Consider the following 27915-nt stretch of genomic DNA (forward strand, 5'->3'; position numbering starts at 1 on the left):
TATTGCACTGATTTCCTTTTTGGAGAAATGATCTAAAGTCACCCAGAAAGCTTGCCTGAAGTTTGAGATTTTCTGGTTTTGTGCCTAGCTGTGTCATTTAGCTCTTTGTAGTCTCCTGTTTTAATAAGCCCAACTGCCCACAGCTGAGCACATGGGTCTTTCACATGAGATTTCAAAAGAAAATTCCTGTCACACATGAATATTGAAAATGCCATACTGCTTTATCTGAAGTTTCTGTCTGCTCTGTTCTTTAACAGGCCTTTTTACTGCACTGCAGAGGCTTTTGAGTGTGTGTGTTTGTTTTTTAAAATAGTACTACTGGAAAGAACTTGCAGTTATTAAAAGGAATCATTAACAGAAATGCCTCCCCCGAGCACCAAAACTAAGCTTAGAGATTTGGGCCTCAGTAAAATGCAGTGTTGAGCTCTTAATAAAAACCATCATTCTGTTTTAACTATTGTTTTAATCTCACTTTTATTCCATGTTTGTAGCCAGTAGCAGCTCTAAAGCTCTACATGCATGCAAGAGTTGTAGCATGGTCAGAAGCACCTCAAAAGACAGGAAACTCTTCAGAAATGTTTTCATAAGAAACCGTGCTACCTGCGCGCAGATGTCTTTCCAGAAGAACGGTTCCAAAATTTCAGTATTCCAGCCAGTTCAACATGAAGCTCCAGCCAGATTCTTGTATTTAAAACCAAGTGTATTGATCAAAGGTGGAACTGGATTACTAACAGATGATGATTATTAGATTACTATTCTCTTACAAATTAAAACCCATATTAAAAAACTAGTAACCCATAATTTCAAGGCTCTGTGCTACAATTTTTTCCTGAAAAATACTGTTCTGATTGGCTTAAAAGGTCTGTGAGACAGATTTTCCCTCTGGAGGAGAGGAAAGGGGTGGTTGTTCAGTATCCTGTACACATGTAAGAAAAGTAGTTGAATTTAAACATACCACTACTTCTTTTTTTTTTGCTCTTTAACTGCTTTTAAAATGAAATATCAATATCAAAATATAAGATCGATTCCTAATTTTTCCAGATTTGTTCACTTTTTCCCTGTTGTGAGTACCTTTGGAAATAATTTACCATTTGCAGAACGGAGATTTCTGTATTCCAACACTTCTCACCCAAATCTTTCATGGTAGTTGCTCTATTCTGAATATGCTCTGTGCACCACTTCCCTCTGTCAATGTGCCTTTGCTTTTCTGCTGGACTGTGGTGCCTACAGTGTACACAAGGATCAGGCCTAAGGCTTGCCCCACTGTTTCTTACAAATTTGTTGCAATTTCTCTGAGTTGTCCCTCAGCAGTTACTTCCTGTAGTAACCTCTTAGTAATTTTTTACTTTTATATACTATGTGTTAATTGAGTTATTTTCAAAAGTCAAGTCCCTGGAGTGTTTCCTGAAATAAGGGACATGGAACAGAAGTAGAATAAAGATGAATGCGTACTTGAGAGATGCCTCTTCCATAGAATCAGCCTGTTACATGAATAAAACCTCATGAATACAGCGCTGTTTTTTTGGAGGGGGTGGTGAGGAACGAAAACCAAACCCCGGAGGATTAGCCAAGCGTAACTGGTGTTCTCCAAACCGTCGGAAGGAATGCAGCCAGAGTCCTCAAGCACCCTTAAGCAGCCAGCCAAGGTGTTCAAGGGATTGCCTTTTGACCTGCTCCGATTCTTGTTACTGGAACATCTCTTTTGAGATGGATGATGAAACTGCAAATAGCAGGAAAACTTTAACTACAGTAACCAAAGAAAAGAATTGTTTTCTCTGAAAGTTCAGGCTCTTGGATCTGGTAAGTTTTCATAAGCCACGTGGCTTAAATGTTAACTGTCATCGTGGCAAATGGCTGCCCTAAGGAGCTCTTGAGTTTCTTCTGTTTGTTGACGGACTCGCTCAAGGAGTTTGGCCATTTGGCTTTTTCTGAATGCTAATGAAAATTCTGGATCTGAAGAGGAAAAACAACTGTTAGGCAACTTGCTGGTTGTCCCTGTATCTTAATGCAGATGCTTTGAAACCTTTCTATTTCAGGTTAGATACAGTTGATGGTTCTTATTACAGTGTGAAGTATAGAGAAGTTAGACTGATATTCCTCTACCACACAAAGCAGATACTAGTTCAGTTTCCATCCGTAGGACCATTCAAGATTGTTTGCTGCTAAATTCTGAGCAGATGTCTAAAGCTCAGTTGCCAAATTCAGCCTTATGCAACAGGTGCATATCAAGATATGTAGCAGGGTCTTGGCTCTGGCTCTACATACATGAAGATACACGCTATATGCATTTATTGCTGTATTATAACTCTCATCTGTACTCAACTTCTACCCAAACCCCAAAAAAACTAATCAAAACAGAAAAAAAAAAAAATCAAGGAACAGATTTTAAAGTAGGAAAAGGATGTGCGACTTCCCAGCTTTAATACCAGCTAATCATGCCATTTACTTGCTTCATCAAAATAAAATAAATTCATATTTGCAAAGCTTTTAGGCTGCGTCTAGTGGCAAACATTCTTCCATTGGATAAAAATATCTGTACCTGAAATCCTGTTTCCCTGCTGATCAGAAAGCCTTTAGTTTTAAAGCAAACAAACAAAAAAGCCCCCGCCTTTATCGTAAGATATTCGTAGTTACTTACAAATGGCTAAGGTAACAGCTACCCTTGAGATTATTCTGTTTGCTGGAGGGAGCAGAGCCAGTCGCCAGAGGAAGCCAGTGCCCGTTTGCCGCTGGCAGCGTCGGGCAGCGCCCCGCGGGCTTGGCCCGGCAGGGAGGACGTACCTTCTCGCAGTCTGCAGAGCGTGGAGATGCCCAGCTGCTGAAAGCGGATCTCTTGGTGGGTGAGAAAGTTCTTGAGGTAGTCCTGAATCTCTCCAACGTGATGCTTCAGCAAAAGCCTCATTTTTTCTGCATAAGTGAGAGAACCACTGGGCATCAATAGGAGCCTTTAAAACACTTTGAAGGCTGATTTTGTAACAACATTTAAGATTGTTAATGACTTGTCTACCTTCAGCTACAACCAACTTTATTGCAGAGAATGGCAAAGGACTTTGCTGCTGTCCTACAGCCTCTAATGGTATCGCCAATCCCTCAGGTAAATAAAATGCTGAGTGGGCTGCTGTGCTGGGGAGCTGGTCCTTGTGCGAGGTGCGTGCTGATTTACGGACTGATCAGCCTGTCGTGCCGACCCATCCAAGAAAGAGATTGTGCTCTCAGAACATGTTCGCTACTTGAGAATCTGCTCTGATGCAAATCCTCGATGGTAGGATTGAAATGGGTTTGCATTTTCCATTATTGGAGACTCGTTACGGACTTCAGTTTCTCTCACATCTAAGGATTAAAATCTAACCATGCTTTTCTAGATGAACGTGGCAAGAATCATCTGACCCCCTTCTTTTCCAGGTTTTAAAGGCGCTCAGCAGCATGGGACGAGTTGGGCATAAAGCTGTTTGTTTTCTGCAGGTAAAAATAATGCTCTTTTCATTCTCTCTCACTAAAAAAAAATACAGGCTACATTCTTAAAAGCCACTTCACTGCTCCTCCAAATCTATTTTAGAATTACAACAGCAGCATTTAGTTCAGTAAGATGCTTTCTTATTGCTGGTCAGGGAGCTGAGTTGATCTAAAACTTTGGAACACAACAGTTCCCTTGTAATAGTCTCTCCTCGACCTCTGCTTCTGTCTGTGGGGAATGCCATCACATTGCATATACTGAGGAGGAGGAGGGTCAAACAGAAAGATGCAACAATGCCTCTTGTCTGAAACTTTCTCATCTTACTCTTGGTAAGGAGTCTTCTATGTTACCCTACTTCCCTATATAGGTTGTTTTTAAAGTCAGAATTGGCTACAGCCTAGCCCTGCAGAATGATGGTGTTTGAAGAAGGCAACAAACATCTGAAACAGATCTTTCTCGATCATCTGTTTCCATCCCTGGGCTTTCTCATGCACTCAAGCACTGGTTTATGTGTATTTCAAGTGTGACTGTAGGTGCTTTTATGCTAATAAATGTGTCAAGACCAGATGGAGGATACTATAGGAATATTAAAGGTGGTTTGGTGCCTGACAGTTAACTCCTTTGGGAAAAGGCTCATTTCACTCCAGACAGCCATCAGTCTCTTTGAAAGTACAGGTAATGCTGTGTGCCAGTTACCGTGACCTATCATGTGCTGGATGATGGAGGCAGCTTGAAAGGATGGCTCAGTATGTTCCAGTTGGCCAGCCAGTCTCACCAAGCACTTTGTCAGGGGTTCATCCATCCATTGGACCATGCGTAAAGTGGCTACTTCTGGGAGACAGAAAGGTAAGAGGGTAGTCTGTAAACAGGAACTCCAGCATCAAAGAAATGAAGATGAGAGGTCTGCCAGAAACCATACTGCCTAAAGAGGAAATCCTTCATGTACCTGGAGAAGCAAAATAAATGTTGAACTTGTGCAATAAGTATGTTTATGTTGTAAAAAAGGGTCATGTCCTGAGGTTATGGTCCCAGTGAGGTAGGGCCATGGGTTTGATTCATAGGAAGCCTGGTGGATTTTTATTTTGTCGGTTTTGTGATCTGAAAGAATGAATCACTTTATGTATGAGATACACTCTTGCCTGGTGGGCTCAGTCTGTCTAGCAGCTGCTGGGCACCTCTTACAAAATTAAATGTGACATGTCACCAGTTGCACGGCAATTACACCAGATACAAGAGATGAAACATTTGCCAGCCAGTATCTGATGCTGGGGCCAGCTGGGAAAATTTACACTGATCCTCTCTGCCATGAGGAGTGCTATACATTCCATGGGCGCTAATTTGGGATCACTTAAAAAAGTCTATGTGCAAAAAATTTAAAGAGAAAGAACCACTTCATATTTTGGTCTTTTTTTCTTCTTATATTAGTTTCTGCTATTGTAAAATTAATGCAGCCAGAGAAACTGGGTGACATTACAAATAACAGTAGGCAGGCCATGTACAACAACGAAGTTCAGCAGAAAGACTTTTGAGTAAAAAAATTTTAAGCAGTCCAAGAGAAAAGTGCAAACAACAGAGCCCATGTGTCCTGCCAGTGAGTCAGATCTTGCTCTTGAAGCTTGCGGCAAAACTCCCCATGAATTTAAAGGGAGAGAACTGGGCCATATGTCCACCTGTACTTCATCTACTATTAGGATTAATAAAGGATACGTACGCTTCTCAGATTAAGCCATTTATGGTGGGGTTGCTTCCCTACCTTGCTTTGCTAGCTCAGCAAGGCAAGATGTCACATAATGAAGAGAGTCTTCTTGAGTGTCGGTAGAAAGCATGGTCTGGAGGAGACCTTCGACACATGGGCTCTCGACGATTCTCTGCATCAAGAGAGAGATTCCTGTTTAGCACTTCCGTTAGGTTTTAGTGGTACCCGAGGACTTTAGAAGTGCTGAATAATGCTTAGGAATACTGAGGGCTAAAACATCAGTAATGGAAATGTTTCCTCCCAGATCTACCCCAGCTGGGTGACAAACACCTGGGGTTGTTCAGAGATGACCTGATTTTAGGCGTTTCCCAGAGCGTGCTCTGTCTCTGGGATGTTCTCATGATCACAGATCACTCTGAGCTCAAAGAATTTCCCGACCTATTGCTGCTGTGCCAGGCTGTACGTCAGTATTACGCTGTCATTTGTTCAAGTCTTGCTGCAGAGGTGAATAAACTGAGTGCTCCAGAGCAAAGCACTGGGAAATGTGGAAGTCTTTCAGTTTCTCTTATTTGCCTCCAGGGCTTTGAAAACTTTGTGGTGTTGAAATGCCCTGATCTGCAGAAATATGAGATGACCTTTCACTAGCAAAAGTGAGTTCTGTTTCTGGAGAGGAATCTTATGAATTAAACATTCCTGTGTATCCTTTACCTTTTAGGTTGAATCTGCTATGCCAAATGTGGTATTGGACAGCGTTTCTGTACTGGGATATACATTTAGAGACCGAGTTGAAAACAGACAGGAGGCTTTGCCTGTGCTGACCTGGATTAAAAGCACACGAGACCATGGAATGAGTCCTGAATGAGTCACCTGGAGGTGACTGGTTATTAGTGAAGTTGAATCACAAAGTCATCAGCTCTCTGGGAGGTCCCAATAATGGAAGCTGCTTACACCTCCATAAGGGAGCTCAGGTGTCTATCAACAAAAGGGAGTATCTTTTTGTGTGTGTTCATCTTATATTGCAGTTTTTCAACTTGTTGCTTAGAGGTTAAAGCTGGATTCAAGACTGCTGCCTTTTAAGATCCCACAATCTGTTTGTGTCCTGCTGGCATAAAACCAACACTTTGTTTTCCTCTTATGCCAAGGGCTTTTATGTGGTTTAGAGATGTTTTTTTCTTGGAAACCTGGTGCTCCCACTCACATCTGTGGATTCACTTGTGCAGTGAGAGCTAAATACTCTATACATGATAAAGCTTTATGAAAGTGAACTAGCTCCCTGCTGATTACAGGATAAAGTCACAGAATTTAAAACAAATACATTTTTTTAAAAGCGAACTTTGAAAAGATGGTCCATTTTTACTCTTACTGCAGGCCTCGAGTTTGAGGGAATCCATTTCCCTGCAAAAATTGATTTTGCAATTATCAGAAATTCATATAATTCTTAGTGTAAGTGAAAAAAAATATTGGAAATAGTTTTCCTTTTCGCTAGTTTAAATCTCTGGAACTAGTCGTCATTGCATTATGAACAAAGGAATGCAAAATAAAAGGAACTGAGTCTCAGAAAGTGTGTACTAGAAAGCAGGGAAAAGCAGAGACAAGGATTTGGTTTTTTCCCCCGGTATTGATTGTTGCTAGTGGCACTGTTTGATTAAGGTACTTTTAAAAGGCAAGGAGAAAAGAAGTGCATCTGTGGCTATGGATTTCACTAGAAGCAAAGTCAGCAATAGAGATCTGATAGCATCTTGGCACAACTATTGTCTTGCCAAACAGGCAAAACGTGCATCACTAGCTGGGGTTGGATTTAACAAACTGGGAGTGAAGTTAGATCAGTGTTGAACACTACGTGGATAACTAAGGGCAGATGAAGAGTGAGAGTTAGGAAATACGGATTCAGGTTATAACAAACCTCAGATTTTCCTGGATGGTTCCTTTAATTAGTATGAAATGTCTTTGTTAGAAGTATGTTTTATACCTATGATGCAGTCATTCTGATGAGGTAACCACAACGCTCATAGGAAAAATTAGACGTTTCTTGGTTTTGTTAGTATTTTTGTATTGTATTGGAAAAATATGAAAAATACCCCTTTCATTATGGCATATCAGGTCCTTTTACTCATACACACAGTTTTGTGTAGAGTATCCTTGGTGTATGTCTCATTTAAAAAAAAAAAAAAAAATCTTTCTGTGGGTAATGCTGATTTGATACAAACATAACTGCAACCTCCCAGGGTGTAGATCAGTGAAAAATATTGTGTACCCACCTGTCTGTTTTTGGAAAGGCTCAGGTTTTTGATGATACAAGCAGTATGGCCAACAATCACAGGGTCTGTTTTATGCGCTGACAGTAGCATGCCCAGGCTCTGTAGTAGCTCAGCACATGCCAGAGTGTCCTGAGAAGACCAACCAGAATCTCAATGACATCCAGTATAGCAACACAATGCAACTTTGCAGCAAACTACAGGTCGATAGATCTTAGCTCTGAAAGAAGAGCATTACTTAGCTCATTTAAACCAATGGCGTAGTGGCTGGGTCCTGTGCTTTTTCTCCCAAAATATGGTCTACTAACTGGCACAGATTTTACAAATTTGAGTTCTTTATGAAGTTCTTATGTTCGTTAGTAATGAACTATATTATTTGTGCTACTTAGAAATTGAGACACATCAGCATGAGTGTTCAATAGAAAACAAATCATCAGTCCTACATAGCTGAGAAAAACTGCATAATTCTGAAACCTGTGAAATGCCAGGGTAACTGAAGCAGTGTTGAAAGACAAATGTCGTTAAAAATTAAACTTGCATCTTTCTTTTACTTAGCTTAAATTGCAAAAGTATATTTTATTTTCTTTTAGTATCAACTGACATCTTCACTTACATTCACTTATTTTAAGCACTGTCACAACCAGCAATCCCAAACCAAAACATGAAAAGGGCAGTGCTATGCCTAAACTCAGGGCATTTAAAGAATCCTATATGCAGATATGGCTGTAAGTTTTCTCTGGTTTTATTTTTCTTTCTCTTCAAAGGCAGAAATAATATAATTTTAGATAATCCAATTAAATTACCGTTGATGACTGTTTTCTGTGCTTTTTCACCAAGTGTCCCCTTTTCTACATAATCCCATCAGCTATGGTACCCTTATTTGATTTGCTACAGCCTCAGAAGAGGAAATTTTCTATGGACTATAAATTAATTTTCTAATATGTGATGTCTTCCCTACTAAGTTCTTCTGTTTATTTAGGACCTACATTAGCAAGAGATAGTACTTTAAATTTTGCTGAACCTCTTTTTTTTGTTGGCATATGGCTGGGATCCAGATTTTGTTTTCTGGATTAATTCTGCACAGCACGAGGGAATCACAAGAAAATTCTGAGTCAAAATGGATTGGGTGGTTCAGATGGATATTGATCTAACTTCTCCCCAGTTTTTAAAAAAAAAAAAAAAAAAAAAAAAAAAAAAAAAAAAAAAAAACAAGGAAAAGCATTCCAGCAGCAACTGTGCTTACAATTGCAATGCTGCACTCACAAAGTTATTTTTGTACCTGGAGTGGAAAGTCAGTGGCATCATCTGGAGTAGACAGACCCCTGTCACCCTGACTTCCCAGGTCTTTGCTCAAAGGAATAGGATTTAAAAAGCTGTTTTCTCACAAAGCCTGACTCTTTACTATTTCAGGGTTAGGCTGTCCTTGGGAGATCTGAATAAAATTTCCCCTGCAAGAGGGAAGTTTTCCAGCGTTTGCTGGGAATCACTGTCAACAGCCTGGCTGGGGGATCACTAAAAAGGGGTTTAAACAGGGAGAGGAGCTCTAGTGAAGCATTCCCGGGTGTTTGCTTCATGGTAACAAAAGGGCAGATGAATTCTGCCCTATTGTATCCTGGGTAGTATTTGTAATAATTCAAGCATCACTTGACTTGGTTGTAAAGGTTAGCTTTGTTCGGTGGTTTGTTTACTGACAGCTGTTCCCATGGAGAAGTCCCTCTTTCACTCACAGAGAATTCAGCCTGAGTTAGAGAAAGAAACCTTGAAAAGGCTTGAAAAACAGGCCAGGAAAGGCATGGAGGTGGGGAGGCAGAATATGAGTAAGGAGAGGTCAGCCTCTTCTCAGAGTGCCCAGGGCTCGCTTGCACAAAGCAGTAACATTCAGCAGTCAGGGACAGCCGTGTTTGCTCACTAAAACAAATTCTGAGATGTAGATACTTCTCACTGGAGAATAAACCCTCGAGGGTGATGCTTTGCTTTCCAGCCTCCTGCTGCTGACCCTTTTCCCCCACGAAGGACAGGCTGTTTCGCTGCTGCTGTAACAAGGCTGAGCTCCCAGTGCCTTTGTTCCCACTGACACTGCGCTGTGCCCTTTGTAGCTGGGGGTTTGAAGCACTGGTAGACACATTTCAGGATCAGTGAGGAAAGGAGTTTCAGGCAATCTTTGCTGGGAGAACAAAAAGTGCAAATGCAAGGGAGGACAATGTTCCAGCATAATGCCTCATACTGAGTAACATTTTTACTGTGCAAATAGCCTCCAGCTAACTTAATGTGTTTCAGTTGTAAGCTTGTTGAGAGCAAATTGTGTTTTGATTGTGTGAGGCAGTTTGACAAGCAATAAGGATGTTTGGTGCTAATGCAGCCAGCATAAAACCTGCGAAGGCACAGTGCCTTTGAAAAGCTCTGTGCTCTAGTTGCTGCTTTTCAGGCATTGAGCTTACCAATTTTTCTCCATCTTGTCCTGGAGTTTGAGGAGGTGCAATTTGGTTCGTACTGTGCTGTGTACATGCGACCGAGGTGTAAGGCACCAGGCTTCCAATACCCAGAGGAAATTTCAAATCAGACTGAGTGTACTTCAGCTTCAAGAAGCACATACGCCTAGCTGTGGTTACTCAGACTGTCACTACTGCTTAAAGCAATGTGGCAGGAAAGGTTCTCACTTTTTTTTGCTTTATCTGCCCAAACTCTGACTCTCTTAAAAGGTTATTGTTAGCTTAAGACACCTATCAAAAACATTTCATATCCATGTTTCTAAGGATGTCTTTAATTACTGTAATGGAAAAGCACATTTAAAAATAATAATTTGTCAGTTGCTGCTTACTGCTTTTGCTGTTTTAGGTGGATGAAAGTACAGTAGGATTGTCTGTTTTGTTTATTTGCTGTAGTTTATTTCTAGTCAGACCTCTTAATGTATTTGCACAGTTCTACACTGTTAATGGTGGTGTTTACCCTGAACATGGGCAAAAGAACTGTTCTGTAACTAAGGTCATGAGGACACACAGAAAAGTCCTCGTGAATTAGCTAAAGATGGATAGGATTTCAAATTGTATTAGCCCCTCTTGCTGTCTAGATCCTAATTCAAAAGATGCTAAATTTATGCAAATGTAATTTTGAATAACTGTCTATATAGGGAAGTGTAATGCATTTTTGCACTGATGCGCTTTAAATGTATGCTCTAAATTAGTTTCTCTGGTTTTCAGTGTGTGGGGAAGCTCTGTAGCCAAGGAATAACTTCCTCAGCTGCCCCCATGGTTGCAGTCTCTCATGGTTCGAGGTGTGTGTCCTGCCCTTGTACACCCATCTGGAGACCGATGGTCTGCAGACTGAGGGGACCACAGGGAGCTGCAGGGAGTGCGGGGCAGTATCCACACATCCAAGGAACCTGACACCCATCTCCCCCCCTCTACCCTTCCTTTGATCCCCATACAGACAATCTGATTAACTACAGGTTCCTCCGGATCCCACTCACCACAAGATAGTCTCATTGGGTAGTTAGTGACAGTGCAGATGCAGCAGACAAAACCTCGTTATTTTGGGTGGGAGAGAGAAGGGTTGGGTATTCTCACAGAGCCTACTGGTCATTCTCAAAATGCATTTCCTATGCAGCTTTGCCGTAGCAGAGAGTTACCCCAGGTGGTGGCCAGAGCTACTCTCTTCGCTCTGGTCTTGGGAAATGACCTCCCCTACCTGGTTGTGCGGGTGCTGGGACAGTATCCAGAGCAGAGCGATGGAGGCGTGACGTACGTCCTCGCTGCCAGATGCCAGGAGGGAGCACAGCTTGGGCAGGACGTCCTCAGCAACCATCTCGGCCTGGATGTCTGCTGGTTTGGGAAAATGATCGAGTTCAGGGAGCTTCAGGGCATCGCGAGGAGGCATTCGGGCCCCAACTCAAGCATATAACTGTGCCTCACTGATGAAATTAGAGGGGACCTCCCCACCTCCATGGGATGGGACAATGCTGGATGTTTGGTTATAAAAATAAGCCCTCATTTGTTCTGGCTCCTTTTGCCAAAGGATTAATACAGGCTTGAGAGCAGAACGTAGGTTTGGGCACCCTTCAGTTTGTATCTGAACCTCAGCAAGAAGAAATAAGGGGAATTTTTTGAGTCCTTCATTGGCGTAATGCCCAGTAAGAAGGTAGGAGCTTCTGCTGCACCGACAGAAAGACTTCCCCAAGCACCACCTATCTCGCAGAGTTATGGTTAGCCAAGGGGAGAGGCAGCCATCCACTTGTCCCTGCCACCTCAGCGAGTGCTTTTGGGCACTAAAAGGCAATACCAGCGCAGCCAGCAGATGGAGCGACAGTCCTAAAAGGCCAAGCAGACCAGGGGCTTTCAACCCAACCAAGGAGCAGCGCAGCAGTGCCTACACTCCCAGTTCCACTATAATTATGATTGCTTGAAAATTAACCACCTCTATGTTTTCTAGATTAACAACTCCACCCTGGCCCCCAGGCTCTAGCACTGAGCGTGTCAGTCCTCTGCTTTCATCTCCCAAGCATGCTGTAGAAATGGACCTTGGGCATTTAATAAGGTAGGGTTATTTAAAAGGATGACAAATGCTTGGGAGAAAATTATATTTAATGATGGACAGATTCATGCCTTCCCCACTCAAGCAGCAATTTCAGGAAACATTCTTTCCTAGTCTGGTTTAATGCTTTGACAACATGGAAGGGAGAAAAACTTACTAAATTGCAAAGGCTCTGTGCACAAGAAGGCCTCTGCTGTCTCTTACTTTGTCCAGATACTTCCCCTCAGTACCTGGGAGCTCTGAGGCAGATTTAGTTAATGTATACGCTGTACCTCCCTCTTCCCTTAACATCCAAATAAAACATAGGAGAGGGTATCTCTTTGCTTTTAATATGCAAGGTTCCCAGCCCACTCTGCCCACTCTGAAAGGCAGATAGAAAGAAAAGGAAATAGCGTGGTTTGTTTATCTCCAAGATATTTCTTACCACTGGTAGCCAAATTTCTTAGGCAAACACATGCCTGGCTTGAAACCTGCTTGTGCCAAAGAGAGGGGAAAAAAAAAAAAAAAAAAAGGAATAAAAGAGAGAGGAAAAAAAGAGGTTTCAGTAATGCATCTTTTTGCCTATTGAATGCAAAATAAACATGACAACTCTAGCAAGCTATTACATTATCTTCAGAGAACAAATTTTGGGACTGGTTTTTTTCACAGTTTTGATAAATTTTTTTTCAACCTCCTGTAGTATCAGTCATCCTGTTGTCGATTAGGAAGAGCCAATGAGATTCAGATGTTGATTTATTTTGGAATGTCAGATAAGTTATAGGAAAATGGAATAAGTTTGTCTTATTTGCTTTGCTTTTTTTTCACCTCCCTCCTACACAGAATTTAAAGTTCTGCCCTATAAATTCCAAGCTGTGGCTTATTGTAGTTTCTTTGATATGGCTCCCAACAAGGCAAAATTTTCAAGACCTTATTCTTTGAAGCCATATACTCAACGAAGAAAAAAAAAAAAAAAAAAAAAAAAAGAAGAAAGCAAAACAGATGCTCCAGATACCTTCTAGTGCAGACAAAATGATCAAAGATAGTTGACAGCCTGGACAGAACATTTCACGCATGTAGTTTCAAATGTAAAGAGTACAGGCCATCGTAGTCCATAAATTGACCGTGTAGAACCTATACATCTCCTAATATATGTGTCTTTTCTCATGGGAAATGTGCTGCATAGGCACCTGACCAGTAGATGAGCAGAACTGTGCAAGACTGAAACTGGAAGCCCGAGTTCATAGCTCTACTCTAGTGCTAATCTTTTACACAAAGACAAAGCTACAGCTTTACCTTGTCCACAGAAGAGGAGAGGAGAGAGATGAGTGTCTGCAGCAGGAACCTGTTGCTGGGTTTCAGCATGGCTTCGTGGTGCTGAACATTGGCTGCTATGTTGCTTAGGGCAGCACAGCTGTAATACTACAAAGAATCAAGAAAACAGAGAAAGAGAGGAGGTCACAGGGGTGACATGTTAAAGAGCATAAAAATAAATCGGAGAAATGCTCAGATTTAGAGTTGATGAAAATCAGCTCAAGCATCTTAAGGGTACTTTAGTGGGTAGATGTGATAACAGCCTAAGTGGGCTTCTTCCAGGAAAAGTGATGCAATCTGCTATAGCTACACCACCAGTCATGCTGTGGCACTGAATGTTGTACGGGTCCATTAGGACCCCGGGTATCTGGGAATGTACTGTGCTGCTGCAATGACACTGCTGCTGGCACCTAAGTTAGGTCATCTGCATCTGCTCTATTATATGTTTACCTTGATTTACTCAAGCTGGAGGTAGTCATTGCCCTAGCATGCCAAGAGACCATTTTCAAATGATTTAAACATTAACGCTAGGGAGGATTATATACATATATGAGTATGTATTACTAGGGAGATATAATTATAAGAAACAGGTTGAACAGCAGAGAAGGAAATGTTAAGATGAATCTCAGAGAAAGCTGGTAATACTGAAACAGTTTGCAGAAAGCAATTCCAGAGGTTCCATCCCTTCAGACACTCAAAAGAAATCTGAACTGAGATAACAAAACAGATGGAGAAAACAATCCTGTACTACTCAGAGGACTGACTGAATGAACTAGCGGATTTTAAGGTTTACAACTCTGATTCATAGTTTTTCATCAGCATACTTTTGAACTAACACCAGCTCTCTGTTAAGTGTGTAGAATCACAAAGAGGTGTCTGTGGTAGGCATAAAATAGGAAAATTTCCCAGATATTTACAAGAAGGAAAAAAAAAAAATCTTTGCAAGTTATGTCTTCTCAAGACACTTAGTAAAATGTCTTAGAGCGGAAGATCAAAATAAGGATGCAAAAGAAACCAGAGGAAGAGGCCTGTCTGCAACTTGTCCAATGATCTGAAAGACACAAGAAGGTAACTGCATAAAAACTGTGTGCATGTGTTAGTGTGTGCTGGCAGATGCACTTCTGCATCATAAATTTTTTCCTGTGGAGTTAGACATATTGAGTGTTTTGAATATATATTAGCTGACTGAGCTGAGTTTCAACAAGATGCTCTCACGTGTTTCCCACTTCTCTAAAAGAAACCTTCCCTCCTCTCCACCTTTCCATTTCTACATACTGTGGTTTGTACTCTCCTTACAGTCACACTGTTAGTGTTTAAAAAGCCAACCTGTTTGAGCCATACCTGCACTTCTGAGTCAGGAGATTCCAGCAGCAAGGCAAGAACTGGTAGGGCTCCTTCCTTGCATAGGACCTGTTGGATCTTCTCTGCCATTTGAAAAAAAAAAAAAGTGCTGTTAGTGTGTCTCTCCCTTCCCTCTGTCTCATCTGGAGGCACCATTCAAAAGGGATACGCACAATCATTGGATCCTAGAGAGTGGTGATGTTGTCTATATGTACGCCAATCAGAGTGACTGGAAAGTATCTAAGTTAGAGCTTGTGCAATATAGCAGTATGCAGACATTTTAGCAAAATAACAAAGCCGGCTGTCTGATCGACTAAGCCTTTGCTGGTTTTATGCTAAAGACTATTCGGAGAATCTGAAAAACCTCGGTTACGATATTCACCAGGATTTCTGTGTTTAAAAAATAAATTCTTTAAAAATTTTTGAATAATACTAGAAGTGTAGTAGCCAACTGTGTAAGTTACTGTCAACCATTCCCTTCGACCATACAGAGAGAAGAGACGTTAGTCGTGACTGTATCATTTAGCTGTGTGGGATAATGGTATAATCTAGATAGGTGAGATTAATGCTGGTCTGTTTCAGAGTTAATGTATTAGTGCACATATTATTACAGAGGACCAAATACTGCTTTTGCTGAAGCTGTTGGCAGATATCCCAGGAGGCTTTAATGCCTGGTCCATAACAGTTACATTTTGCATCTTCCAACATCAAGTTAGGGATACAAATCAAACGTTCCTAGAGCTTGACCTTGTTGAATAAGTTTCTGAGATTGCTTCAAAGTATCGCCAAATACGCCCCTAACTTTTTAGACCAAGTTATTTCTTCAACAAATTTTTTTTTTTTTTCCTGTTTGATTGGTTATTTGAGTGCTTGTACATTAGCCCCTAGGGGTTGAAAATAAAGGCTTTCTATTTTGGTATTAGGCAAAAAAGGAGTCTGTATTACCTAAAGAGAGGCCAAACTTACATCATCAGTCTATGGTATCAACCTGGATGCCATATGCAAAGGAAATAATTTGTTGTTCACATATGCTTTTATTCTTGCCTTGACCCTTTTGAACTATTTTTCTATCAGTGAGAGCAACAATTTTAGATAAACCATTAGTGTGAAAGTACCTGATTGTGTGAGGTTGAGAATAGCACCAACTGCATTTTGTTGGACTCTAGGATCAGAGGAATTGGCAAGAGACAGTAGGGGTGTAACTCCTCGAGCAGCACCAATAGCCTCTCGGTTGGACTCTGCAGAAAAAGATCAGAGAGGAAAAGGAAGAAGACACTGTCATCTTACTGTGACGCAGAAGGACAACTAGCAGGACTAGGTTTCTTTGGTGTTCACTTCTCTGACTCTTTGGTATATGTCAGAATTTTGCTGCATGCTCAAAGGAAACTGTTAAAAATTCCAAGAGCAAAATGGGAAGGAAACTAACTGATGATTTCTGGATTAGCCATAGATCGCAGCTGGTTCAATGTTTTTGCTTTGTGACTGGGATGATTAAAATAAAAAGACCGTAAGTCCCCTTAAACAGCTTGGCAAAGTGTCATACTTGCCTTGTACCCCTGCTATATCTGATCAAGCTAGTCACACTGTGTCAACTAAAAACTACATAATTAACTGCAGGTAAGACTGAATTCATTTAGCAGGGTATATTCAGAGCCAGTTTCTCTCTTTAAATGTGCCTGTGTCACTCCTTTGATAGCTACAATGCAGCAGTTTCTAAAGACAGAATTTGACTTAACTCCTGGAATTTGAAGACAACACTTCTCTGAAGTGGTGACACTTTCTTACATGGCCATGTATTAAGTTGTACAGTTGTATTCAACATCCTACCGTATATGGAGCATTCAGACAAGATCTGCAGAGTCCCTTCAGACTCTTGAATTAAAAACTGGGGAAAAAAAAAGCCTATAATACTTAAATAATGCTATAAAATTAACTATATAATATAAAATACAATATAACATATTTATAGACTGTGTATGTAAGTATACTACATACAGTAAAGTTATACTATGCTATGAAATATAATGCAATTTAAAAAAAAAAAAATTGCTTTTAGTTCTACTCCTTTTGTTTTGGACTTCCTGTCAGTAGCCTCAGCTGGGCCATATAGAAGAGAATCCTTCCATTATGCTCTTCCCTACCCCTCTACCATGAGGCCATCAAAACATTTGCAACAAATAACCTGCTGCCACGCTGAGACAGCTACGGTCCTCTCCCATTTACTGTCTTATTTATCTCTATACATTATCTGTATTTGTATCTTATAAACATTCTTGTGTCATAATTTTGAAAAAATAAGGTGTTGGCAGTAGTGTTCTTTGAAGTTGATGAGATTTAAATGCGAAGTAGACCAGTGAAGAATTTTCTTAATACCACAGTATTCTGCAGATTGTTTTACAAAAGGAAAAAGCAAAGGCCCTAGTCTACATCTTCCATCATTTAAGTGAGCCAAACTGCTACCAAAGACCACAGGAGTATTAGTTGAGTTCATTTATGTACATTTATAGACAGTTTAAACAATGGCCAGTCTCAAGAAACATGAGTAAGAAGAAAGCAAGAAATATGAAGATATTTGGATGAGATCAACTCTTCAGGTGCTAAATAACTTAGAGAGTTAGGAGAACAAAGACTTTACTTCTGTACCTGGATCCTATCTATACTGGGGAACTGATACCCACAGATAATCCAGGATATTCATTCAAGTAGAGTTTGGCCAGTATCATTTTAGTATTCCAGGACAAGTCCTTTTCTGCCTTCATATGAATATTTTATACTCAAGGAAATACCTTTTTTTCTGGAAAAAAAAAAAATGAGCAAAATAATTGTTCTGGGAAGAGTCATGTATTTAAAAATAGCTTTTACACATGGGAAGCTATTATTCTGGTGAAACATTCTGGTCAATTTTGCAGACAAACCTTTCTCCAACCTAATCTGCCTGCATATTTTTCTTTTGTTTCCCTTAGTGGAAGCAGAAATTCTTTTGTGCAGCTCCGTCCTGGTTTCAGCTGGGATCAAGTTAATTTTCTTCCCAGTAGCTGGTACAGTGCTGTGTTTTGGATTTAGTGTGAGAATAATGATAACACACTGATGTTTTAATTGTTGCTAAGTAGTGCTTATCCCAAAGTTAAGGATTTTTCAGCATCCCATGCTCTGCCAGTGAGCAGGTGCACAAGAAGCTGGGAGGGAGCGTGGCCAGGGCAGCTGACCCCAGCTAGCCAAAGGGCTGTTGCACAGCACAGACATCATGCTCAGTGTGTGAACTGGGGGGAGCTGGCCGGGGCAGGGGGGGCAGGTCACTGCTCGGGCCTCGGTCAGCGGGTGGTAAGCAATTGCGTTGTGCATCACTTGTCTTTTCTGTTTTGTTTTTTTTTTTTTTTCCCCCCTCTCTTTTAAAAAGTAATATTTCTTTTCATTATTATTATATTGTTATAATAACAATATTTTATTTTAGTTATTAAACTTTTCTTGTGTCAACCCATGAGTTTTACTTTTTTTTTTTCTATGATTCTTGTCCCCATCGCCCTGAGAGTGGGGGAGGTGTGAGCGAGCGGCTGTGTGGTGCTTAGTTGCTGGCTGGGGTTAAACCACAACAAGCTCCAACTGATGTAACCTAGTCTGGTGTGATGTCAACTCTTAATTAGTTCAGTAAAGAAGAGAAGTAGAAAGATTGAGAATTCAGATATTGCCACTTCATTCTTTCACACAACGCACTCCATGAACGTTTGTGAATGTGTAAGAGAAGCTCACATTTGGGCAAAGGGATTACAAACATTTGGAAAAAACTTGGACAAATTCTTTCTTCCACTTTCCCTTCTAGGGCAGGGAAGGGGCATCCTCAATCCTATGAGAGAGCTTCTCAGGGGTGTGATTCCAGTCTGAAGATTTTCTGAAGGAAGCACTGGGCAGGACAGAATATGAGGCATTGGGTGCTTCAAAGCTTTTTCTTTTTTAAAGAAACACAACCGGCTTGATTTGGAATGGCTTCAGATCCATGACAGCTCAAACATTTTTTCTGCCTGAGGGCTAAGAGAATAGTGGTCAACACCTGAAGCCTACAGCAGCAGGATAAGCTCTTGCAGCCTGTTTTGGAGGGAAGTGGCACGTGGAGACCCAAGCACTCCACTCCTGCCTGGGAAGGACTGGAAGGCCTGATCTCATCATGAGAGTGGAGAAACCACAACAGGTACCCACATGATGGAAACCTCTATGACCAAAACAATTTTTTTTTTTTCTTTTTACTTGGGTCATTCACTAGCTGACAAGTTCTTCTCTGCAGTCTTTGCTAGTGCCCATTGTTGTGGGTTTGCTGGATTTATTTTTACATATGTAATTTTCCCTTATCCTTCTCTCCATTCTCATTCTAGTTTTGGTCACATAATGTGGTTGAACACTATCTGTTTTGTCAATTTAAGACAGAATGGGTGGAGAAATCTATCTCACCAATATGTGTACCTGTACTATCATCTCTATAAGAGATGTGGCAGGCTAGATTATGTTTCTCTCCTGGACGACCTGTTTATCTAAGTGACACAGTCCCTCCACTGCAACCACTGACACCCCTTCGAGTGCTTTTGGAAGGGAACCACGTATTCAGATGCTACTCTACAGCGGGGAAATCAACAGCATCTATTCCAGCTTGGTTTGAATAACTCACCTGGAAACCGGCATTTATAAATCCTTTTTTTCCACTCTGTCGTTTGCGTGCTTGAAAATTCTCCTGCCAATACAACTGTGAATGTGCTCTACAATCCATGCATCCTTGTTTAGCTTAATGTAGATGTTCAGATGTCCCTAAACCCTTGCTGTGAACATTTAGTCCTGTTCCTATGTACTCAGAAGAGTTCTTATCCCAGAACTGATTACTTTCACAGAGTGAAAAGCTGCAGATAATTGCAAATGTGCACATGTCCTTCTGCTGTGTGGATAAATGCTGGTGTTGGAACAAACTGACCTTCAAATCTGTTTCCTCTAAAGGGGTTTGTGTTTGCTGTTTTTATTTTTGGCTACTTGTTGCAGCAGATAAGTACCATACAAGCCAGCTTACGTGTAACTTGCAGTCACATTGCTAAACAGCTTCACTCTGTACACAGTCTTGCATGTTCATTGCAGCAAAATTAAGACATATTACCATTCTTGGATTCAGAGTTTTAGTCACCTTAAAGCTATGTAAGGATCTTCCTAACTTGGTTATGCTTCCATATTTATCTTTTTTAAACCACTTGGAAGCACAAATAGCTTACCTGAAGGACATGACCAAACAGAATACTTTTCTCAAGCAGACTCTTTATTCAAGTCTCTGAGTTAAAATTAAAATAAACTCTAGAGAATTGCCTCTTGCTTTAGTCTCATTGCTGTGGTAGCTAAATATAGTCTGAAAAAGAAATAAATGGATCCAGTCCATCTAAGTCCTAGTTTAACTGGGACAGAGATCCTCAACACTGATTAAATTCCAGGCAGCAACCTAGCCTTGCAGGACTGCCTACCTCTATGTCCAGCAGATGCCTTCCTATCTACTTGGAAAGCTTTTTGGGTGCTTAAACTATTTGTGCTCAGAAGTACACTAGCAGTTAAAAGAGTGTGCAAAGGCATTAGGTGACCACCCTCAACAGAGAATGAAAGTGGATTGGATCTAGAGAGGCTTAGGGTTCCCTATACTCTCGGTTAAAGACAGAGACATCTAGAAGGGGAAGAGTGCCTTCAGGATTAAGGAACACCCTTAGGGCTGCTTAAAACAGTTGAAGGGGTATCTCTGTGTAGACCTTCGGAGGCATAACTTCACTGACAATACACAAAGAAAGTCATTCTAGTGCCAGGTACCTAAAATTTTAATGATGCCATGCCTAATTTAGACATTAAAATGAGGCAATCTGCATTCCACACAAAGTCATGTAGTACACAGGTTTCTTAACCTGACCATGATAATATGCAATGCTTAAAGATAAGTTTCAAATGGAAAAGTGTTTTAAAACCTGCAAATAAAAAAAAAAAAGATGGGATAAAATACAAATCAGCACTTTCCTGTAGTTGGATCCTGCTTATCCACTCTCCCTTTGCAACATAAATACTTATATGAGAAAGTAACACTTTTACCATGCTTCTCTCAGCCTTCTGGGAGAATTGATTGCAACTTCCCACGCTGGAGAGGGAAGCTGATGGAATAAACACTACAGGAAGGGAAATAAAAGTTATTCACGGCTTTTATACAGGCATGTTCACAATTTGTACAGTAGAATTGCACAGTTTGCAAAAGGTAGAATAAGCCGGACTGACTTGATAAGCTCAACCACAGTCACCAAAAAAAAGGTTATCTGTCTAGATGCCAGGAAAATATCTATATCATGATGTGAAATATCCATAATTAAGCAAGAGAAGTTAGTGACAAATTCAAGTTGTGCATGATGGCAGCAAGTTTTGCTGAATGGGAATGACTACCCGGAAGGAGACTACAAGTGGAATTCCACAAAGACTGGTCTGTAGCCAGTTGGTTTTGAGCCACAAAGTTAATACAAACGTGTGAGTGCAGCACTGTAAATGCAGTGGAGGACTGAAATATTTTACAAATAACCAACAAGTTAGAAGACTGAAGCAACAGAAACAGAGTGAAACCTTATGGTATAAAATGCAGGGACTTACATTTTCAAACATTTGTTGCAGACCCTTAATTAATTGGTGTCTGCTGGAAACAGCAGTAGAAAGACTGATGAAGTCAGCTGTATGATGACAATATCACCATGATGCTATCACAAAGAACCCACGTGTTATGATGAGATGTACAACAAAACATATTTCCCTGGATGCCACAATAAAAGACACAGGTGGGACCTGAGCTGAAATACTGCACATTTCTGGTGACCTATCTTTCAGAAAAGATTAATTCAAAATGGAACTCCTGCAGCATTTATGTACATCTCCGGACTGTAACGCCTGAGGTCTGTGGTATCACAAAACAGCAGATGCAATTGCTATGTTCCATTTCTGGAACATATCATTTACACCCAGAAGGGATCTGAAGATGAATGGAGAGCCTCACTTACAAGAGGAGTCTTGAATGAGCTTGGCTTTTTCAATCTAGTAAAATGAAGGAGCCTCATCAGCATCGACATCAGAGAGGCAGAACCACTGAAGCAAAAGCCAATGTAGACACTAATTAAGATAAGCTGGTCATGAATATATTTAGCTTGGAAATCAGAAAAAGGTTTGTAATCATAAGAGAATGAAGGTCAGGAACACTGAGAAAAAGATCTTAACTGGAATCTCAAGAGGTGGAATTTATGATGTCGGAATACCAAAACTTGCTGCTGCTGCATCTTACGACTCTTAGACCAATTGCAAATAGGTTGTTTCACCTTGAAATACAAAGCAAGAGCTGAATAAATTCACTGCAGAGGATAAAGGGAAAGAACAGCACACTTACCTAAAACAGCCAAAGTCATGGTGCAGGCACAGGAATTACACTGGACAGTGGGATCCTCTGACTCAAGTAGATCCAGAATTGGCTCAAGTAAACCCATCTGGACAACTAATTCTTTGTCAACTATTCATAAATTCAAGAAAAAAATGGAGAAACAGAAAAATAAACAGTTAATGCCTTTGTGCAAATAATGCATTTTCCTTTGACTGCTTTGGGAGTCTATATTATGTTTATACAAAATAGACCTAAGCTGGAAAGAGCCTGACAGGAACTCGCAGTCTGTTGCTTGGTTTGCTTGATTCCTCTTCGACTCATGAGAGTGTGAGAGATGTTCAGAGGTTCTAGTTCAGAAGGTCCCGAATATTTTTGCTAGCAATTCCGTTCTCAGACATAAGATTCATTTTGGAAAGGGGAACTGCGGCTTTCCAATAGGTTCACAATTTACTCAGCACCCCCACATCCTTTTTTTTTTTTTTTTTTTTTTTTAAGTTTACACTTTAAAGATTATTTTTTTACTTGTAAATAGTGACATGATATTATTTGCAGCAAGATCCTTAAAAAAATAAAAGAAAAAAGCTAGCTTCATTGAAGACTGGCCCTGTCTTCTGCTGTTATGGGACAGTGTGATGGAATAGCTGTTGTGGTCCAGGTACCAGGGAGTGCAGTAGTAGATGCAACAAAGACTCCATTGACAAGGTGTGGGGTGTTCATGCCCTGCCTATCAGCATAAACTTTATTGGGAAGCTTTTAATTTGCAGCTCTTGGATCTTATCTCAATTGCATTTGCCCTATTAGCTACAGAAGAAAGTGAATTCTGTTAAGCATTTTATTTATTTATTTATTTATTTATTTATTTTTAATCTGGAAGCAATTTAAGATCAATGTCCCGTTAATAAACAACAAGAAAGCAAGCACTGTCTCATAAACAGAGTTTACTTCTAAGAGCTCTATCTGTTGCTTGAAAGGGTAAATGGGCTTTTGATCCAAGAGTGAGAATAGTATAGCTGTTCCCACACTCGTCTGGGAATTTATCAGCCTTTGAACACAGATCCGAGATCTCTTGCCACATGATATAATCTAGCTGGAGGGATTTGATACATCCTGGTGCCATCAGAATCTATGTGGCTTGCAGGCAGAAACAGACTCATACCTGTGCTATCAGGAACACAAAAACGGAATTTGCATGTGTGTGGATGTGCCCTCCTTCTGAGTCTGGCTGAAGAGATACTTTTTCACCTAAAGATAGAGGTGTTGTTAATTACTCACCATGTCCTTCCAGCAAGAAGTTGACAAGGGACAAGGAAGACATCTGCTGCACCTCCAGGTCAGCAGACCGCAGTAAGGCATAGAAGGGTTCCAGATGCTCCACAGGCAGGGGGATGTTCACTGCAGGAACGAGAGGAATTATTCAGGAGTCTCGTTGTTCACCGCAGTCGCATTTTTCACTTGTTGGTCTTAAGCCTCAGTTGCTACCATACATAGTCTAAGTGGTATTCCTTCATTTAAATTCCATTGCTACTAGAAAAACAGGGCAAGTTTCCTGAAAAGGTTTTGAATAATCAAAAACTTCAAAAACATTATGGAAAGAGAAGCAATATGCATCACTACCAAACAAGTCATTCCGCCTCAGAGCAGGTCCATGTGTTGTCGTTATCTGCACTTTTTATCCAGCGAAAAATACATGAGATAAAGCTACAGAGCCAAGCGCCATAATAGGCTCCTCAAAGTAAATTTAAAACAAGCAAATAAACAAATAAATAAATACAACCTGCTTGTTGCTGGTATTTCTACCTTTTTGTAGGACCCAAACTCTTGCTGGAATTTTATCCGGCATATCTAGGCTGACTTCTAACCATTTACAAATTACTCAGGAGCCAAGTGCTCCTACAGAGTAGTTGGGACAAAGAAGAATGTTTCCTTCATAAATTTCCACTGCAGTCTGGCCTCTAGAGCTTTGTACTCTTCCAAAAATTATAGAATATAAAACCTTAAATGATCACTATGTCTATTTTCTTCCACCATACTTTGACTGTATTGCTCTCAGGAGATTCAGTATACACCAAATCTAGCTACTTTGGGTTCTGCTGAGTTTTACGGAAGTATTACTATTACATAAATTACAGTCTTTTATAATCATGAGAGGTGTCTCATAGCAAAACCCAGAATGACTCTGCCCACATGGCAATGGCTGAATTTCCATTTTCCTTAGCAAACAACATAGTATGAAAGAAAAAAAGAACTTTGATTAATGAATCAAAGGGAGTTTCACAATTGGAAATACTACTTTTGTTTATAATAATGTGAAAATTTTCAAATGCACTGAGATAACTTACTGTGCTGACTCATATGCAAGTAATAGAGGGCAGCAGACTGCTGTAAACCTGGGTTTTCTGAATAGGCTAAGGTCCTCAAGGCTTCCAGAGGGTCCTTTCCAAGTGGTGACATTTCAAAACCTGAAGATGTACAGTGACAGCACAGACTCCATTACACCTGAAAAGGATTAGTTTACTAAAAGAAACTAAAATTTACAGCCAACCAAACATCTAAGGATTTTTGTACTGCAACAACTTCATAGAGCCCAACTATTCTTATTCATGTTTCCATGAGGAGAGGCAATAAATAAATCTGGAATAACCTGTCCTCTGCAACACCTTTTGTGAAGCTCACAAAGCTAGTGATTGAAAGCAAGATAAATTATAACCTTTAGACACTTTTATGCTATCCAATATAAATGCAGGTGTTCCTGTTCTCCATAAAAATCTTTATATTTTCCTGAATCACATAAGATCTTTGTTATAATACATCTACCGAATGTGGTGTTCTTAGTTATGAGCTATAGAAAGAGTACATATTTCTAATTTACTACATTTTAAGTTCATTGTGTTTCTTGTCCTGGGCATTACAATAAACAATTTCAGGGAATAGCAACATGGATTGCAAATGGGCTTGCCTCAGGCTCAAATTTCTAGCATGATTCTACCTGTTCTTGAGTATGATAATTCCCCTATGAATAAACCAGATGTTCAGCAACAGACATCAAGCAACAGCAGTCATGCATGACTTCTGTAAGTCACTGTATAATGTACTTCTAATGTGTGGAATGGAGCAGCAGACAGGAAAAAAAAGAAGGCTATCTGAACCAATGCTCAATAGTATAAAGTGTTGAAAAGGAAATGTAATATAAATTGACTGGTGGAGCACACAAGATATATTTCCAGACAATAGATTAAAGCAGTGCATTAAAGACTGAAATATCTCCATGAACAAGACCTAGCTACTTTACCTTCCATGGAATAAAGAGATGCAAGGGATGTGAGGGGTGTGAGCTTTTATTCCTCAGTGCAAAACTCAGTATTTCAAGCCATCAGAAGGTGCTGACATGTCAAGAGTAGCAAACTCCTACCTTTGGGCTTAGGTAAGTGGGCTTCACAAAACTGCTCCATATAAAGATCAATTTTGTTTAATTATTAACAACACACAAAAAGAGAAGGACTAACCAGTGTTTGCAAGAAAAACCAGAAATCTCTTAATGTGGCTTAATTCTGTTCCTTAAACACTGACTATCTGAATCTCCCACATATCTGTGTGTTTTTGTTTGGGACTGATAAAGCAGAAGCCACTCAAAATCTTCACCTGCTTATAATATCAATCATTTGCTGCCCTAGCCAACAGCTGACTATGATAATCAACCATGAAGTCTCTCCTTGCACCCAAATTGCCCAGATGTTGGATCCCTGCTTACTATCATTTGTCTAAGACTGAGGATTGTGTTGCTCCATCCTGGAATAAAATACACAGGTAAGAGCTAAGGTAGGAGGGATGTGTCTTGGTTCTCTCTGTGAGGCTCCCCTGACTCCATCTGTCTTGGCAGCAGGATTTGGCCACTCCAAGGATTAACTCTGGTTCTTCCTTTTGGGTGCTGTGTACATCCTATCACAGACATTGGGACCTCCCTGAGAGCACACGTTGTCATCTGTGTACTGCTGTCACAGAAGCTTAAGGATCCAAGACAGACTGGCCTTTTGAAGACCCATCTCAGAAAGGGTGGGTATTGCAGTGGGTACTGCAAAGGGCCATTCTAGCCTCACCATTTTTTCCAGACTACCCCTTTGTTGGACCTGATCCACCAGCTGAACTGGGATATTGCCAAGAAAGTCTCTTACACAGTCAGGAGGAGCATGCTAGCCTTTGGAAGAACAAGTTCAGCCCTGGAAGATCCCCACTGTACATCAAGATGAAAGATCTGATCCTATTCTGGATATGGACTTCAGGATTTAGCCAATGCTTAATGATCAACAATTAGTGAACCATATCAGCAGCAGAGAACCCCCCCACATTCATAGTGTAATGACACCAGCTAATACATAGCTGAGGCTCACACACGCATGTTCCCGACAACTAGCGTCACAGCAATTATTTCAAAGGTTGTTCCATGACTGATCATTTTAAACAGCATTAACTGTGCCACATCAAGGAAAAAATTACTCTCCTGGTCCCCCTCACACGATGCTTTTATGTCCCCAAAAAGTCAAGTAAAGAAATAGTAGTTTGTGTTCCACACTCTTCATACAAATGAAAGTAGAAGGCTGTGCAATTTTTAGTAGTAGCTTTAGCCCAAGGTTGTTAAGCTTAAAGCAATATACCAAATAAGCTGTGAGACAAAGAAAACTGAAACAAGCAATGGCCCCTGCCTAAGCTTGAGACAAGGAATGTTTTTAGGTTGGACAACAGACAAAACACATTCATCCAGATGATAATCCATGACTGCAGGAATGAAATAAAAGAAGTTTTCCTAGTGACATAGTTGTATCCTACAACAGGGTAGAGAGGATATCACAAGTAGATAAACAGAGGAATTAGGCAGGTGGCCTGTAAAGCAGAGGAGATACATGAAGAGTTACCGGTCTACTTTGATTCAAGCAGAATCCCATGACTGTGTTCAAGCCTTGTGTCTAAAATGTTTGTACAAAAGCACTTAGGCGGACCAGTTGCTCGGAATCCTGGGAGCCCAGTGGTGCTTGTCCCAGGGTGACTTTCACCTTCCCCATGCAGACAACCCCAGTACAAGTCCAGGTGTTCTGCAGCCAGCCAATATGGATGTGCACAACTCAGCCAGGAGCACACTGTGATTTGCCTGCTCACAGCTATGCACTCACGTAGCATCCAGCATTGGTAAAGCCAGTTTCCAGCTTTGTGACCTCAGTGACTTACTTCAAAAAATTAACTTTAATTACTTTTATAAAACATATTTGCAAGCATTATGTATTACCACTGGTGGCAGAGCTGGAAAGTGACTGACCTTTTCTACCTAGATCCAACTGTTAACACCACCTGAGCCCCTGCCATCCCGTACGAGAAGATGCTCTGTAGCTCTGGCCTTTTCTACAACATCACCAAACTCCTCCACACCATGTCAATGCAGTTCAGCCAGCAATCTGTTTTCAACCCACGAGATCAACCTCCTTGTTCTTTCACAACCTTTTAGGAAAAAAACCCAAGTGCTCTTACCTGTTTCAATATGCTGCAGAAACTCCTGTGCTGTTACCCTCTCATGAGGCTGCAGGATGGGCTTGTACAGCTGTCTGGCTTTAGAGTTGTTTTGTTTTAAGCAGGGGCATTTGCTTATCAGAGTTAAGCATTCCTTGATGCCCTCCATCAAGTCCGAAGACATTCTCCGAACAAAAGCCACGAAGTCCCGCAGCAGCTGCATGCATCGTCCACACAGTTGACCCATTCTTGTTCCAACAGCAGCACAAAGCAAGAGGAAAAGGAAGGAGACTGAAAGAGATGTTTCTTCTCAACTTGTCCACTTTTTGCACTAACGTGCTGCCTCGGGATGTCTTACAGATGTTAACACTACACCATGTGCTGCTGCTGCAAAGCAGACAAGCTTCTGTATCCAAAAAGCTGCATTGCACAACAAGGCTAGTTTCTGCAGACC

At 40.7% G+C, this 27915-nt stretch overlaps 1 protein-coding gene across 1 annotated transcript; it reads right to left on the reverse strand.

Moving 5' to 3' along the window:
• Positions 1-455: 455 nt before the first annotated feature.
• LOC104362857 (vacuolar protein 8) lies at positions 456-27915 on the reverse strand. The gene is made up of 14 exons (XM_009969224.3): positions 27483-27915; positions 24308-24427; positions 23241-23360; positions 21978-22097; positions 15679-15801; positions 14564-14646; positions 13205-13330; positions 12357-12402; positions 11090-11223; positions 7409-7537; positions 5208-5322; positions 4151-4285; positions 2782-2907; positions 456-1953 (listed from the first exon to the last, which is right to left on the reverse strand). The coding sequence occupies exons 1-14, from the start codon at positions 27706-27708 to the stop codon at positions 1832-1834; spliced, it is 1725 nt and encodes a 574-aa protein (XP_009967526.3). The 5' UTR covers positions 27709-27915; the 3' UTR covers positions 456-1831.

Source organism: Tyto alba, unplaced genomic scaffold (assembly GCF_018691265.1).
Source record: "Tyto alba isolate M040663 unplaced genomic scaffold, T.alba_DEE_v4.0 Super-Scaffold_22, whole genome shotgun sequence".
Taxonomy (NCBI): Eukaryota; Metazoa; Chordata; class Aves; order Strigiformes; family Tytonidae; genus Tyto; species Tyto alba.

Coding starts and splice junctions, on each gene's coding strand:
- LOC104362857 (XM_009969224.3), bottom strand. CDS start 27,708: ATGGGTCAACTGTGTGGACGATGCATGCAGCTGCTGCGGGACTTCGTG. Junction 7,538..11,089: donor CCCAGCACCCGCACAACCAG/GTAGGGGAGGTC, acceptor TGGTCTTCTCAG/GACACTCTGGCATGTGCTGA. Junction 5,323..7,408: donor GCCTTTCCAAAAACAGACAG/GTGGGTACACAA, acceptor CTCTTGATGCAG/AGAATCGTCGAGAGCCCATG.